The 17,198-nt window shown below is 49.4% G+C and overlaps 1 protein-coding gene across 1 annotated transcript in view; it reads right to left on the bottom strand.

Moving 5' to 3' along the window:
• The window catches only part of LOC131216483 (MOXD1 homolog 1), a 37,521-nt gene extending 21,598 nt beyond the window's left edge, over positions 1 to 15,923 (bottom strand). The window contains exon 1 of the mRNA XM_058210993.1: positions 15,600 to 15,923. Coding sequence (XP_058066976.1) covers positions 15,600 to 15,923 — 324 coding nt within the window. The remainder of the gene's footprint in view (positions 1 to 15,599) is intronic.
• Positions 15,924 to 17,198: the final 1,275 nt, after the last annotated feature.

Genomic DNA, 17,198 nt, shown 5'->3' with positions numbered 1-17,198 from the left:
TGCTGATCAATCCGGGACGCTCATCCCTGGTCATCCTGCTTCCCACGTGGGGCCAATTTGGACATTAGATTAGATTTCCGGCGCCACATCCGGCCATCTCATTCGCTTGGCATCGTCGTCGTTTGTACCCGCGATTTGTGGGGATGAATTTTAAATTTCTTTCTCCGGCACAACATGCTGCTGGTGGTGATCGATGGACCCGCAACGTGACCGTTTGGAGCCAGTGAACGCCAGTAGCCTTCGCGACCATGGATCCTGCGAAACTTACCTAAAAAGGTAGAAACAAAACCGTAAAACAGGGCGTTAGTTGGAATCGAGCAGAACGGAATCCGGGCGGTGGTTGAGATCGTGGTTGGCTCCGTGGTAAGATTTTCGCACCGGAAGGACGCCCATTTCGCGGCTCTTTATCGCGTCGCCTCAAGTCAAGCCCCCCCCGCGCCCAGGGTAATGGTCTATAAACGCGAAATCGATTGGATAATCTTCAATCGCAGCAACCCAACGGCTTATGCTGCCACCGAGCGGCGATTCAATTTCGTTTTGCGTACGGATTTCGCCCGGCCGACTTGGATTTTATCTTTTGGATGCGGATCTCGTCCTCCTCGCCCGTTTTGCTTTTATCAATCTGTTTTTTGCCCGACACGGAGAACCGCGTATCGATGACCGTCAATCGGGCGGGAAGAAAAATGCCGACACAACACCGAACGGGATGGGATTTATTTTTATTGCCGAGCGTAATTCGAACGGTTTGATTTATGCTTCTCTCATCTCGTTTATGCATCTCGCGGCGCAATGTGGCAATGAATTTAGAAAATGACACAGGGAGCTTCTTTATTCTACTCGATCGATTAAATGTGACGGGCGACATTCTAATCACGGACCTTCAATCTGTCCTGAGAGAGAGAGAGAGAGAGAGAGAGAGGGAGTTGTTTTTGTTGGACACAACTTTGAGTCCTCCAGAAATGTTGTTCGGAAGTACAATAAACGTACGAGATGCGTGGCTGTTTCTTAGAAGAGGTGGAATATTATTGGAAGCTACAAAAATCGAATCGATTCGGTTCACTTGACGCAATTGCTAGAAACTTTGCTCGGAGTCAAGCTTATTATTGTTTTTGTTAGTTACTGTTTGTGGCAGTTTGTTAGTGTTATTGTTGGTTATTGTTTATGCACGTTTCAGAAAACTTGGGCGATATTTTCGCCCACCGCATTCAATCTTCTGCCTCATAATGGTCATCCGGTGGTGCAAATAACCGACCATTAAGAAGAAAGATTGACCACCTTCAGACGTACGAAGCATTTTAATTCCAGTGGACCGATGGATGGATCCTTTTTTTTGGTTGCCCCTGAACAACGACGACAAATCGCTGTGTGAATCGGTGAATTCGCATCGCTACACGAGCCATTCGGTCCGCGCCCCATGCTCGTCGTGCGGCTTTAATCGTCGATCGATTGGGCAGGGACTTAAATAGATCTTCGGAGATGCGATGGGTAAGAATTTATTCTTTCTGCTGATCGCACGATCTCTTCCCCCGTGCCGGCGCGCACACCTACCCGGGCTTTAATCTGGGACCCCAAAACAGGTTTCCCCAACCGTTTAAACGCTGTCGCTAACCGGCGAGCAGTGACTCATCGGCCGCCGTTAAACTGTTCAAGCAAAATACCTCGGAAGATGCGGAGTTCACAAATTCGCGAGCCTCGTCGTGAGGGGATGTGCGCTCGTGTTCCCCGGTTTAGGAATTTGCGTTACTTCGCTTCGTTTTTTGCTAGATCGCTTCCCACCGGAATCTTCTCCAGTGTCAGGGGCGGTGGGTCCCCGGTGATGTGGCTTCCCGGGGGACGGAACCGCAAAGGCGGCTCAATTTAAGCGAGCCCCCAACCGATAGTAAATCAAGCTGGACGGGTTTTTTTTATGATTGAAAAGGATACCCGGCGAGTAAAAGATTAAATTTTTCGGGTCGGGGTCAGATTAGGGTCATGTGTGGTTGATTTTTGGTTTTGAACTCCTCTTTTTCGGGGGTTTCCAATAAATTGCAGCCATTAGTATAATACTATCGCTTGAGCCATTAGTATCGTTTGATGGTGGCAGCAAATCATCAAACTTTTTTTTTCGCAGAAACATTAAAGGACCCCAACTAGGCGGGCCCTGTCAAGGACCTTCGCTGGACAAAACACCCGGTGTTTGTGTGCAGAGACGAATTCTCCAGAGATTCCCAGCCGTCGTCTTGTTTGGTATCCTGAACTTTCCGGTTCCTGGAAACCCGACGGTGATCTGTGAACGTTGGTAGACGGCATCGCAGACGACACCCGAGATTACGGCCCGAACTGAACTGCGAGCAGAGACAGCATAAAAGCATTCCGATGGGAGCGATAAAAATCTGCCATTTTTACCCTGATGGAGAACACCTTCGCCCGGGGGCGCTCCGAAGGGATGACAAAGGACTTTAACTCGTTTCTGAACCTCGACTTGGTGGTGCTGAGTAAACGTAAATGTGTTCATAAAAAGTGTGCTGTTTTGAAAGGTGCCACGCATTGTCGGTCGGTCGGCACGGGAAGCTCCACATTTGATAGCACATATCGGATGAGAAAAGTTTCTTTATAAGTTCAATTAGCGGCACCGCACCAATCGAGCCTAATCTTCATCAAAAGCTTGTTCATTAGCTTTTTTTTAAGTAGAATTCGTGTTGTTGCTGACCAAATATTATTCGAAAGGAATTCTCTGCGGACGTGCAGAGCAGCCGCACCATATATTGGACGGAAACGATAAGATTTGGACCTCATTTCCTTCCGAAATCCTGGCGAACGAACCATCTTTCTTTCATCTTTTTCGCAGCACCGACGATAAGCCAGCCAGATTCCAGCCCAGGACCCTTTTGGGAGGTGCCCCGTTCGATGGCATTAATTGGATTAATTTCAAAAGGCCGGCTTATTTACGACCAAAGTTTTGCTATCCTCCCGAGGGCGAGGGTGTACCGCACGGGCGGCGGTGGTAGTGGAGTGTCAGCAGGTTCTGCGGCCACCAACCGGATGGCAGCGCTTTGGCAAAGGTGGCAACAAGCAAAGGTAGCAATTAACGTGTCGCGGGGGGCAATTATAGATGCCGATAATGGCCGGGGGGAGAAGCGGCGACCACTTCCGGTGGCTGGCCCGAAGATGTCTGCGAGCGGAAGCTGCTCATCAGAGCACTTGTGGCGAAAGCTGTGGGCATTGTTTGCCATCCCCGGAGAGCCGGGAAGGTCGTCGAGATTGAAGGCCTTTTCCGGCCATCGTTCATCTTCCGCCCTGCTCGACTAGGACACATCCGTTGTGCGAAAACCAAGACCGAGACCGGAACATTGGACCAGCAGGAAAAGGAAGACGACGATGGCGAGCAGCATTTCGGTGAAATATAAGAATAACAACTGCACATATTATGTTTCGATAGAATTTTTGAAACACACCATCCATCTTGCGAAAGGATCAGACCTAATGAGCTTTTACGTTTCAGCGGAAACCCCGGCTTCGGGGGTACTGATGAGCCGGGATTGTTTTGGTTGATTAATGTACCTTCCTTTCGCCGAAACCGGCCACCGTTGCCTGCTTAGATCCTGCGAAGGGCACTGTCGTTCACAGCATCGTTAGCTTAGGCCATGCGCTGACGTTAACTTTGTTTGATTCAAAAGAGAGGTGAGCAAGGGCACACTTTGATCGCTCAGCTGTTGGCCCACTTTATGTTGACATTAACTGTTTTTTAACAATATTAAGACGCTGAGTTCTGTTCAAAATTTAATTTTGAGGAAATTGAATTTAAAAAAAAACTGTAACAACAAGATTAAAGGAGGTCCCTATTTTGCATGCTTCATGGATTATTTATTATGCCCATCACGGATGGGGGGAAAATTTATTGCATTTTTGACAACCGTTGTCGTCGAAAACGTCGAAAACGAGATCGTGACTGATTGGGAAACGCTTTCATGACGGCGCAGTTTGAGAAATCCGAATCCAAAATCATGGCCGTCACCATTGTGGAAGCGAAATACATTATGAGGTCCTTGTTCGCCCAAGGGTTCGGCACATGAAAATGAAAATGCACAAACCGTTATTTCAATTAGTGCACACTCTAATCGAACCCCGGTGGCTAATATACTGTTTTGATTAATGGGGTCCCTCATTTTCTGTGGCACGGGAGCCATTGTGAAAGGTGTCCGCATTTCGTATGCTTCCACGGAACCGTGTAGTAGCTCGTAGTAAAACTGGCGTTACGCTTCCTCTTTCTGCAGTGACCGCGATGACGCTGTCATCTTTCGAATCTAAAGATGCGAAAAAAAATGAAATTACGATCGGAAAAACACGAGGCGAGCTATTTAGGCGAAGCTTTCGCTTATCATGGCGCGAGCGCCATCGAATGTGGCCAACGGCGAAGTGAGCGAAAATCGTTTCGAAACGCAAGCAAACCTCACGCGCCAGATTGCCAAACAAGTTCACGACCCACCCAGTGTTTTTTGTTGTTGCCGAAAAATCTGCCGGCCGTTTTTTTTACTGCCGATGCCAAATTCTTGACATTGATGATTTTTGCGCACTCCAAAAACTCGACTTAGTCATACATCATTTGGCTGGAGTACCCACTCAATGGGGGTCCTTAAACACTGCCGTTTCCTCCGGATGAGTCCGGGAGTGAATGGATGTGGCTGGCAAATGTCGTCCGCTTGTCTCGAGCATTGAGCGCTGACATTTCGCAGGGGCCTTATTGAGCAGAAGCACCAGCGACTACTTCGTAACCTTCACCGGACCTGGTTCCCCGGGATGTTTTGGGGGAAACATTCGGGGCCAACTTCCCCAGCTTTCGGTTCCCAAATATTGTCCCACCTGTGTAAGGGAAACATCCTGTCTTTTCCTGGAACGTTGAACGTTGGCGGCAACATTAGGCGAGTTGTCGTCACCGACCGTCGCGTGCCAAAACGATCACGGGCAGGTGATGTGGGATAAAATTATGTTTCCGGGAACTGACATTCCAGAGGCATCGCTGAGGCTGCCAATGTACAGACATTTGAATGACATTCAAATTTGGCGACGTAACTAGCAGCATTACAGGCTTCCTATGGTAAGTATTTCCATTTTTTTCCCCCATTTTAACCTTTTCTGATTCAAATTTTCTCCCTCCGGGCAAAAAATACAGCTCGTTTGCCAATCTGTCACACCTTGGCCCAGCGCCTTGCCGGTTGGGAGAAGCTGTGCGGGAACACGTGTCACGATGCCTTCTGAGAAAAGCGGACCAGATTGTTTCCTACTGGCGTCTTTCAGCACGAAACAAGCATCATCGAACCAACCCCCGGGCGTGGCGTTAAATTCGTTGATTCAGTCTTCCTGTCCGAAAGACGGGGAAAACATGCTGTGCTCCTATCACCCCACCGCCCACAGACTAGTTTGCTTATCTCTGGCCGGGCCCGGGTGGAGAAAACACGAGATAAACTTATCAAATTTAACGCACCACTACACGCGTTATGGTTTCGTTTCCGTGCCGGCAGTGTCCTTGGTGATCCGTCCGCCAGAAGTGTCGCCACTGGATGAATGTTGGCAAAAATAGAGCCACAACCCCAGCCGGAATGTTGGGCCACCACCAGCATTCCCCGAAGCGTGCCCCCACAGCGGCGCATTAGTGTCCGAACATTAATCGCCCGACTGGAAATAATCGCCCAACATCCCGAGGGTTCGCCAACAACCGTTTGGCGCTCCCGGAGCGCGGGCCATTTGCTAATGACATTGCGAACGAGAAGATGGCGTTCCCCGTGCAGCTAACTCGAAGCGACTAAACCGGTGGTCGTTATGTCTGTCCCCCGGTGGGCGGTTCTGCGAAATATGCTGCCATCGAGCGCGCTGTCCCAAATCGATGACAGAGGGCGAGGTGCTAATGTATTATTTTTGGGAAATTCATTTGATACTACGTCAACACTGGACTTCTTCCGGAACCCCCCCAGGATCGATGGGGCCGTCAGCCCTCGGGACTGCGGGCCAGTCATTAAGCCTCCCGACCCCCACATGCGGCGCGCTTCGGGATGAAGCAATAAAGGGCGACCTCAGAAACAAGATCCCGCACTATGTTTGACTTCCGAGAAAAAGCATAACAGGCACGCACGACCCTTTTTTCCGGAGTTGGGCAGGACATCGGCAGATGGCCAATAATGTCTGCTGTCTGAGCATCGTGCCCATGACACAGTTTCTTACTAGGAACCACTGTAAGCATTGTTTATCGATTGGCCCCCGTTGGTTTTGCGTGCGTCGGTTCAGAAACTCGTTTTGGATGTAGTGCTGTCAAATTTCAATTTGCAAACTGTCCAATTTGTCGGCACCCAGCCTCAAAAGAACTTTTGACAAGGAAGATGACCAGAGAGTGGCAGACAGAGAATCAAAGGTTACCCATCGAGATGGTATCAGACATCAGTCCTCATCTGGCCAAACAACCATTGTCCTAGACCGACGGTATCGGGGGTCTTCAAATGAAAAACTGCATCATCCTGCAGGAAAGGAATCAATCCTGTGGTGAAGAAAAAAGGGACGGATTGACGGCACTCAGTGACGGGGGTTTTGGGGGCCCGGTTCTTCTCCGTGTGATTTGCATAATTTCTCCACCGCAGCACCGGAACCGAGGATCCTTCAAAAGTTCGCACAATTCATTCAATTCGTTGGTCGCTGCTCTCGGACGACTTGGCCGATTTCGATTAGCATTTGTTTCTCGGCGCTTTTTTGGTGCTGATGATTTATTCATGAAACACCCGTGCAAATATCATAAATCTTTCACCGTTTCTAGGAGGCTCTCCGGACCGGGTGGCTAGAGAAGTTGCCGACTGCCGGAGCCAAGAGTGAAACAATAGCCACTCGGCAGGGGTCAGCGCTAAAGAAGCAACGTTGATTTTAATGTCTGACTGCTGACGAACGTGGGCAAATAATTGTCCACGGTGAAAGATTCATAGAAAGGCGCGACAGAAAATGGATTTACATTTCAGCAAGCATGGTGACGGCTTACGAAGAATCAATCTCTTTGGGTCGTCCCGTTCGCCAGGGCAAATATGCAATCGTCGAGTCGAAGCACAAACTAAACCCGAAGCACCATAAAATCGGACACATCAGAGCCGTATCTTCACGTTCAGCACATGAGCGGCGAAAGCCAATTTGTCCCGGTGACAACGTAATCGAGTGGTTGCAGGTATCGGAAAACTGGCTCCGTGCCATTTCCATCAGTGTTCCGTACGAAAGTGAGCTTGTGCAGAACGAAACGATCCCCAGTGAGAAGAATTCGTCGGAAAGAAGCAAATAAAACTGGAATGAAGTCATCAACCCAACACTAACTAAATGATTAGACACTTCATTTACTAAGTGAATAGTGGGAACCGATAAAAAAGCGGTTGAAAAGCGTCATAAAAGATAGGCATTAATCGTAACGACTTGTTAAATGGCCGGAAGAAGAACAATTTCCATCCATCCCATTTAAGCCGATTTGAATATTGATATCTGAAGACGATCATCCGAGAGCCGCTCGGCGAGATGAGCCGGCGAGATGATGGCAAGATGAAGTCACATGCAAATACCCCTCATGGGCTTCCCCCCTTTTCACATGATGTTACCGCCGCGCGTAGCTCGTCTTTAAATCAATGAGGTCTTAGGGTCTTTCATCATGATTAACACCGTTTGCTGCTGCTTCGTTCGTCGAGGGTTTTGAGGCGGCAACCATAGTCTCAAGCTTAGCCTCATCGGCCCCCAATGGCAAAAACGTGTCAATGGAACGTGCCTTCGAAGGAGCAATCCCCCTGCGATGTGTACATGAACCTAGAACCAGCTGACGGAGAGTGAGAATAATGCCAATGGAGTTCAACTTTTGACGCGCATTTATGCAAAAGACGCGTTCTCTTGTTTCGTTCATGCAAAAACTATCGGCCACGAGGAGAGCGAAATAAAATCCGATGGCGCACCGTTTATCGGAAGAAGTCAGGTGTGGGAATACATTCATCTGTCTGTCTTTCGGTCGGGTATGCAAATCCTGTCCAAGACTCTGTTGCGCCAACTGCTCCTAATTCCGACCTGGGCTTTTGGTTAGAATTTGTCTTGTACTCAAGGCACGGATTTGGGATTTATAAAATCAAAGGAAAAGGTTACCTTTGAAGCTGTTTATACCGATTGCTCAAACCGTAAAAAGGCTTTTAATTCGATATAACATAACAATCAGCATGTTTGTCTTGAAGCGAGCACAAGCTGCGTGCCATCATTTCACGCATTGGATACTGAACTCAAATTCAAACCTAATACATATCAAGCGGAAAACATTCTCAGCGCCTTCGGCGAGAGGCATGGTAGCTCCCAACAGTCCTCTGATTATCACCCACACGTATTTTCGACACAAAATAATGGAGATGCAAAATTAAAGACTTTCTCCTTCCGTTCGCCAAGGCGCGCCCGTGTTTCGTCGAACGTCGCAAAGGATGTCGGTCGGGCTCTCCCGTTCGGTTCCGTGTGTTTAGCGAATCTTTGGCCTCCACAATGCCTCTTGTCACAGCTCACCAGGTCCTGCATGCATAATTCGATAGCGGGGATTCATTATGCGACAAGTCGGAATATTGTAGGCGAGCGAGGAGCGGAGTGGCAGCGTGCATCAATCTTTCAGAAGCTCAGAAGCAAGGAGCAATCGCAAGCGTTCGTGTCACAATCAATCCGCGTGGTTGGATCTCTGTGTGCCGGGGGCTTCCTTTCGGATCGAGATAATTTCATTTGTTTCATGAAGGTGCGCAAATTATGCCGCTCTGAAGGAGCACGTCTCAAGCTATCACGTCAACTCACGCGGGGGAATACGAAAATATTGCCCAGCCCACAGGCGAAGGAAGGCGAAACTATTGGCAGAAGAGCCGGCACGTGGGCGACAGCGTTCCCACGCCCGTCATTTGGGATCATCTTTCCTGTTTCCGGGATTCGGAGTTTGGCGGAAATATCATTGAGGCGAAAGTAGTTGTTTGTTCCATGTTTGCTGCCCAGAACTGATTTGAGCACTGATTCTGGAAGTTTCATTTTTTTAGAACATTCATAACACGTGTATTTTGTATCATAAAAAGACCAAAAATAAGTGTATAGAATTCAGCATTAATCAATGCAGATAAGCAAGGCAATCTGAACCAATTCCTGGCCCAAAAACAAAGACCCAGACCCAGAGTGTCGAGAGTCAGATTTCCCACGCGTAATGTGCGCCATTAATTAAAATCATGAGGTCCAGTTTTCAACGTCACCCCACCGAAAAGATTTTTCCGTAAGATTTTGATTTACTTGGGACCCATTTTTGAAACTATTATTACGTCGTCGCAACCTGGAACCCGATTCCGTCCCTTGAAACCCAGGGCCATGGATGGACATGCAAACGACCAGGACGGAACTCGGCGGGACGGAAGAACCATTAGATTAGCGTGTGAGCTTCTTCGCTGGACGGAAAGAAAAGACGGATGGAAATGAGTGAACGCGGTGTTATCAAGTCGAACCGTTTACATTCGACAGGGCCACGGCGGGCCACATAATGGGCAGTTTTAATTTCGGTTCGAACAAGTCATTTCCGGTTCGGTTTCGTTCGTGGTTCGCCCGATAAATCCGCCCCCCGCTTCAGGGCCACCAATAACGAGTGGCTGTGTGGAGCTATAAATTTTGGCGCGCTCTGCCTGGGACTACGACTTGGGAAGGTGATCCTCCGGCACTCCGCTGGGGCGATAATTTAATCCCGAATCTTCCCGGCCGAAATGGCCCAATTCGGGATGCGGTGGATTAAGCGGGGCCCGGGGCCGTTTCGGGACGTGTTGCGGTTGTGTTCTCGTTCCCCTTTGGCACTCGTTTTTCGGAGCGACCGGTGACCGGGAAAATTGGTTTGCCTCTGAATGTGTTTTTTTCCATCCGACAGCGCCATAACCATGCCTCATTTTTCCCAACCTTTGTTCGCGTGGGTCTGAAGACCTTTAAGCCTGTAAATGGGTTTTACGCCATTAATCGTAGAAGATTGCTCAATCCGATTGTGGGGATATTTTTAGAGTAAAACAATGTTTCCAAACATACGCCTGCCGATCCGAGTTAGTTCAAAAATAGATTCTAGGCTAATGTTGCCGAAGATGCCCATTCAAGTGGTAATTCGATATTGTTTTGCCTAAAATCACGTTCAAATTCTCTGACCCGTTATCAACATGAGAACATCGCAACGTACGGTACCAGGCATTATTTCGAACTCAAATAGCATTCCCATCGTCGTGAAGAAAGGGCGCCCCCACGACGAAAGTCCCGTACTCAAAGTGCGTGGGGCTTCCAGATTGAGGCTTGCTTCTTATTCTTGCGGGACCCTCACGAAGGCATTCGGGCAGCATATTCTTTCACCACCTGCTTACGCATGCATCACACGGGCCACGTACTCCAGGAGGGCCGGGTGTGGTCTAGTCCAGGTTTATATGAGCTATTGTAGCCACCGGCGGTCCCCGGCCAGTTGGTCGAAGAGTTTGAGGTTGAACCGAAATCAAATATTAATAGTGGTGACCAACCCGCAGAGAGCTCGGGATGTGGTAAGAGAATTATCTCTACTCTTTTTCTGGCCATTTTGCGGTCCCGTCGGTGCGGTACTTGAGGTTGCCAAAAAGCCTTTAAGTTGGGAGCTCTGGCAAGACAAAGCTACTGGCTGGTCAAGGACAGGACGTGAAGTTCCTAGCTCACGGAGCTTTCAAAAACCTCGCAGAAGGTAGTTCCCCGAACCTTAATCTTTCTTTTCTGCAGGTATTCGCAAGCATAAGAATGCTGTTAATCGATCGCCAAACATACCTGACCGTTCCGGGGATAGCTTTCGCAAACACTCTTATCCAATTACTGGACGGAACGGTTTACATTCAGAGAATTGAAAGACCCTCCGACAGCCGGTATCGCTGCTCGAGGTGTTTGAAAATAGTTTCATCAAAGAATTTGCCTTTTCGAACATAAGATTCTTGACGGATCATCGGACCCCATCGAGTGCCACCGAGGTAAAGAATACGCCAGCGCCGCGAGACAAGCACCCTTCAAGTGGTGGGCCTCCCAATCCGGTCCGCGCTGTTTACGTATGCAGAAGGTGCTCCGGATTTAAGAAGGTGCTACCACCTTCCCGCGGGACCCGTGCCCCGCAAGCGAGGCTTTCTCGGAAAACCCGGTTCTGGGCGAACCTCGGTTAGATTGGTTCGCGGGCCGCCCGTGCCCGTGTGATGAATGCGTAAACAGAGTGAAATTTCGAAAACACCTGACTCGGGGGGCGCGTACCCCGGGAATGTGTACCTTATCAAGCCTTATCCGTTGCGTCGTCGCAGCGAGTGACATCATCGCGGGAAACCACCAAAATCTGGTTTTCCGGGGCCGGGTTGTGATAAGAGCTCCTGACGGTCCTGTCTGTTTTTTTGGGGAACGTGAGTTTATTTTCCGACATGCGTAGAGGTTTTTTGCCCAATTGAAGACCACGCGCGGCACGTGGCACAGATTGGTTTTAAACTGACGCGCCCTGGCATCCCGATGGGCTAATGGATTTACGTTGGCGGTGGTGCGTCGACTGAGGCCCATTTTGGGGTCGAAAGATAATTTTATTAACAGCTCTCGGGGGCCCAATCGTGCGGGGGCCCTGCTACAAAGTTTAGTTGTTTTTTAGCCGAGCCGAACGGTGTCCGGTCCGGCGTGCATTGAACGAGATTTATGATGCGGCGTGGTTTACAGATTTTGAGCAATTTCGAGAGAGAGTAATACCATTTGGAACGCGAACCGTAGTTTAACAATGGGGAATTAGACTTGTCGGTACTTGTTTCTGTTTTTGGTCCATTCAGTCGTTTATGTTGCATGCTGCTATTTATGAAATACCTACAAATAGAGGATCCTGTCAAATGACCAGCAAATCATCTCTTGTCCGGGACGATCAAAAATTGAATTTAATATTCACAAATTTTATGCGAAATGGACTTAACTAAACTCACGATTCAAAATGCGTTCTCTGGCGGCTTAATGACTCAGTACAAAACCAGGACCCTAACCTAGGACGACTCTTTCTCTTTCTGTTGATTCTCCTTCGTTTTCCATATTTTCATGTATTGCACCAGGGGAACGATGTTTGGATGATTTTGCTCAAAGAATTCGGGTTGTTGTGTTGTTATGGCAACCTGCAACGTGAACTGCGAACCGAGCATCGAGTGTTAAAGACTTTCGGGCACCGTAAGTCTTCTTAATGACCACTGTTGCTGAATATGTTCCTACCTCGCAGTGAGCTCGAAATTTGAATAAAAATCAACTTGATCAACGTGCGCAACTTTTTAACGCCAACCGCAAGCGCCCTCTCTCTCTTTCTTATTGATTTGCCCTGCTTTGCATAAGAATCAACCCCTGGGCTAATTTATGCGCCTTTGCGACCGCAACGGGCATCATCTTGCAGTGTTGCCCCGGGTTTCAGCTGCTACCCAGCGGCGTCACCTACGACAGCTGCATATCGGGGGACGCCACCGTATATCCTCTTCTCCGGCCCGCTGGAGACATGTGGTGCCTCTTCACTTCCCAACAGGCAGGCGCCGTTTCCGGGCGTTCACCGATTGGGCGGTCGGTGGCCACTTCTCCGACCAAGCTGCTGCGCTGGCGGAATGTAGCGGAAACTTTTTCCATTAAAAAGCGCTGGAGCTAAAGGAACTCGCAACTCAACGGCCCGAAAAAAATGGCGGGAGCCCTAAACAAAATACCTAACATACTTTCGCTGACGAAAAGAAGCTACTTTAGCGCGCGGGTGAAGTATCTCATCCCGATGCTCCGATGTGCTCGATGCTTTCCGGTGCCACACATTCGACGGATCATCGACGCTCGGTTGGATCACCTTTCGGGCGGAAAGTTTCGGAGCGGCGTGCGAGGCAGCGGCAGTGCGGCAGCAGCCGTTACTTTTGCCGTTTTGCAGCTGCTACCCCGAAAAAGATGGACGACGATCGCTGGCAGTTGCTTGTGGTTCAAGACTCGTGGACGTTAAAGGGTCCCGGAAGTACAAAGTGGTGGTTGAATCGTGTCGTCCTAACTATGGCCCGGCACCGACCAGAAAGGCTGTTCCGAATTGTTTTCGAATTTTTAACCATAAACAATTAAGTGTCCAATTTCAATGGCATCAAAGCCTCACCAGCTCATGTTCATAGTTTTTCCCCACTACAACCGAAAATAGTAGTTTCACGACGGCCAACGGGAGCGCGTGCGATCGACGAGGAACGGCACGCGGTGGCGAATGGAGGAAAAAATTAAATGGAACATAAACTTGATTTTCCCGGCTTGCCGGCCGGCGGGCGGCCGAGATTGGCCCGTGGATCGTTTTAGCTGCGGTTCCGCTCGCTCGAGCTCGCCTCGGCCGGAATCGGCTCCGGCAGACAACGTGGCGCGTTCCGCGCCCGTGAACACCGGGTCCGGCCACGGTTTTGGGAAATTGATTCACGAGCCTCTTCTTCCGCTCTTTTTCCCAAGTTCCATCCCCGGCGGTAGACGATGGGAAAAGGCGAAAAGCGGCAATGAAATGTAATGAACAAATTAAGCACGAACTTTGAAACGCAAGCCTCGGTGCGCGGGGCCACGGTCCGGCAACAAGCGTTTGCGTTTGCGCTGTCGTGTGCCAGAAGAAGCAGCACGCGCAAATGTAAATAAACGTGGAAAACCATTAACTGGTCAGCCCGAGCCCTCGGCTCCGTGGTAGTTGGAAATTAGAACGTGAAGATCGTCTGCTTCGGTAAAAGGCTGGGTTTTTTCTTTTCACGTACATCCATTTAATTTATGGGTCATACGATTCTACACCGAACAATGGCTCGAATTTGAATTATCTGTCATCTACGGATGTGATCCAATGGTTGCCTTAAGCAGGTCTGGATTATTCTGCCGGAACTAGATTAGACCTCGGGACTAGAAGCTTGAGATCGATCATTGTTTATTCTAACGGTAGAATATTAACAATAAGCTCGAAGCTTATTGTTCGAAAGCTCCCTTTTCCTCAAGTATGAACCTATTCGAAGCAGCAACTTGCATCCTGACGTCATAGCCCACCGATCAAAAGGTCCTTCTAGCACGTCCTCAAGGAATACAATCGTTAACCTTTGTAAGATGTTCTTGTTTGCAGAAACTCTTAAAACTCTCCTTCTCCACCGGAGGATCTTCAAAGCCTTCACTAGCGGCAAACGAGCGAATGAATCGCTGTAGCCGAAAGCTGGTCCGACCGAGGACGAGCGATATTGCGTGCGACATAAAACCGGCAAACGACCGGCAAATGAAAAAAAAAGCTGGAACAACGTGTCCATAACAACCAAGGGCAGGCGTGGCGCCAGAACTCGGCCATTCCTTGGGCGGATAGAATCGTAAATCGATTGCCCAACACAAACGGTGCACGCAAAAAGGTCAAGACTGTCCTGAGTAGGTCCTCGGAGAAGACCGCACCAAACGACGACGGCCAGCTAGGAGCAAGTGATGTAAGCACACACGTTGGCCACATCACGTCCGACCCACGCCTCCACAAATCGGGATACGCCTTCCGTGATCCGGGAGAAAATTGAGAAAACTTAATTTGCAAATCGCAGAAAACTGGCTCGGAAAGGAAAAGTTTTGCTCCATTTTTCACACCGTTTTGCATCGTCCTTTCCTTGTTCGATGTTCGCCCCCCAGATCAAAATAGCAAATTTGGTGGGTTGCTGCTCCCGAAATTGGTAGCGCCCGGGCATTGGATTTTCCGTTTCACAATCGAAGCTTTCTCGGTTGTTGACGTCAACCGGAGCTATCCGTCTAAATCGGGGCCCGTGCTCTATGGTGCCTCGGAGGCTCATTAACTCGTCGATTCAATCAGCTCACCCCGGTACCATGAACGTGGCCAGGTACTGGCCAGAAATGGCTTCCAGTGAATTGGACCGCGCTCGCGGCGCGGAGGCGGACCTTTGATCGTGCTTCGAAGGGACAACCAGAACTTTCCATCGAAATTTATGCAGCGATTTAATAAATTAGCCTAATAAGCAGAATTCTAAGCAATTAGGAGATTGCAGGGAGAATGCGAAATGAATTAGATTCGCCCATCAACGGTCTGATCCCTTTTCGGGGGAAACGAATTGACGCGCCGTGGAAACAATGGACCGGAATTAATTCCGGCCCCGGGAGTGACACACCTTTTTGGTTTCTCGGCTTGAATCTCGGGGTTTCATTACGCTCGCGCCCCGTCAAGGAGTCCCGAAAAATTCCCGAAAGGCAGTCAATCAGTCAAACGGGGCGCACAGTTGAAGAAAACCAGAGACTACTATCGCGCTTCCTGTCTGGGAGAGTTCACCGGTTTTGACAGCTCGGAGGCAAAACATCTGCCTTCGAGGGGTCAAAGCAAGCGTTGGTTTCGAATTTGAGTGTAAACATACAAACATTCGTCACGTTGGAACCGGAAAAAATGGAATTGATTCAGCTGCCAGACCGTGCATGCGCCTGCATTTACTTCCTTTTCGTCCGTCAATCTGCTGCTTCTCTCTCTCTCTCTTTCCTTGTATCTGATTATCTGCTTCATATCGGAAACGGGGACCGAATTGGGACTGAAGGGAACTACCATTTTTAATGGAATCTTTCTCGTCACAAACACTTACCAGTACGTTCGGTTTGCCGGTGCGATCGTCCACCCAGACGAGCACCAGATCCGATCCGGCCATGTGCTCGGAGCGGTGCGAAAATCCGAGCCCCATGAAGCCCCGTGTGTTGGCGGTGGCCGTGAACACGATGTCCTTCTGGTCCACGTGCCACTCGAGGGTGTACAGGCCGTTCGGGTCCATCGACTCCGACCGGCTCCACCGATGGTGCACCGGAGGGATCAGTTTGCTCGGTTCCGGCGTTGCCATCGGGGACGCACCGGAAATCGGCAGTACCGTAAGGGCAGCATGCACCGCCAACGTCAGCAGCAGCAACAGCCGCATATCTTCAGGCGGAGCTCGATGTTGTTGGCCCAAAATATTATTCCTAAATCCGCGGCCGTCGGGGCCCACCTTTCCGATCGATTTGGTTCGATCTTTTTCGCTATGTTGGCCACGGAGCACACACGCAAACACTTTTGCACAATGAACCACCAACCACCTGAATGCCAGAAAGGGTGATACGCGCGCCGCACGCGGTAATGAAATAATTTTAAATCACACCGAAACTCGCTCTTTTCGATGAAATCACTCAACTACGCTCACTCGTGCACGCGGCGGTGTATGGTAATCAAGCAGCTAATTTCCTTAATTATAGCATCAATAATAAATAATTGAACACTCTGGGCACTGCGCCCCCCGGACACGGTGAAAGCCAAACGCGAGAAGTAGGCGTTGTGTGTGGGGATCGTGAAATTACTACTTCTTCGGCCCGGTACACGGAACAGCGGCGAATCGGAGCAGGCGTTGGCTATCGAAAACCCTACGTGGGTTTTATGGGATCATCACATGCCGCACACATAGCAAGCCAGGCGATGCTCGCTTCAGTAATTTTATCACTTCACTTCACTGCTGCTTCGCGCGAGAGAGAAAATAAATAAATTGGCAAATAAAATATTAACGAAAGAGATTTTCACACAATTCACACGGCCTGTTTTATGGTTCGAGTCCATATTTATCACTCTGTTGGCCTGCTAACGATAGAGGCCCACGAAACTATCTTCGTAGTGACGTTCGTTGAGTTCGGAACGCCGGAACGTTGTCCAGCGCCGGACAATTATCGGTAGCAATTTATGTATCAGGACATATTCGATGACATGATAAATGATTGGCCCCGGTCCTTAAACTTTAGAATCGCGGTTCGTCCCCGGCAAAGCGAGCAGGAGAGAGAGAGACAGGGGGCAACCTATGAATCGGCCACCGCTCTCGGTCCGCCTGCGCCTTTATTGCCAAAATGCTAATGGTCTTCCGTTAAATACACAGCGAGAAGAAGCGCGAAAAAACAACGACAGCGAAAACAGACAACAGCAGAAAAAACTACCGTGGGAACTGAAACTTGTTGCGAATTTCGGGTTCGCTTCGTTTTAGTTTTTTGTTCGCCCTCGCAGTCCTTCTTCGCGCGAACAGAGCGATCCGCGCGATCCGCGGTGATGGCTTAGCGAAGCGCAAAAAAAAAAAACGTTAGCGTCCAAGAAACCGGCCCAAGAGGAGGATCGCCAAATACACGACACACAGGGAACCGGAGACATATCCAGCGAGAAGCGACGAACGATGAGACGC

The sequence above is a fragment of the Anopheles bellator genome, chromosome 1 (assembly GCF_943735745.2).
Source record: "Anopheles bellator chromosome 1, idAnoBellAS_SP24_06.2, whole genome shotgun sequence".
Lineage (NCBI taxonomy): Eukaryota > Metazoa > Arthropoda > Insecta > Diptera > Culicidae > Anopheles > Anopheles bellator.
This window is presented reverse-complemented; position numbering and strand designations above follow the sequence as displayed.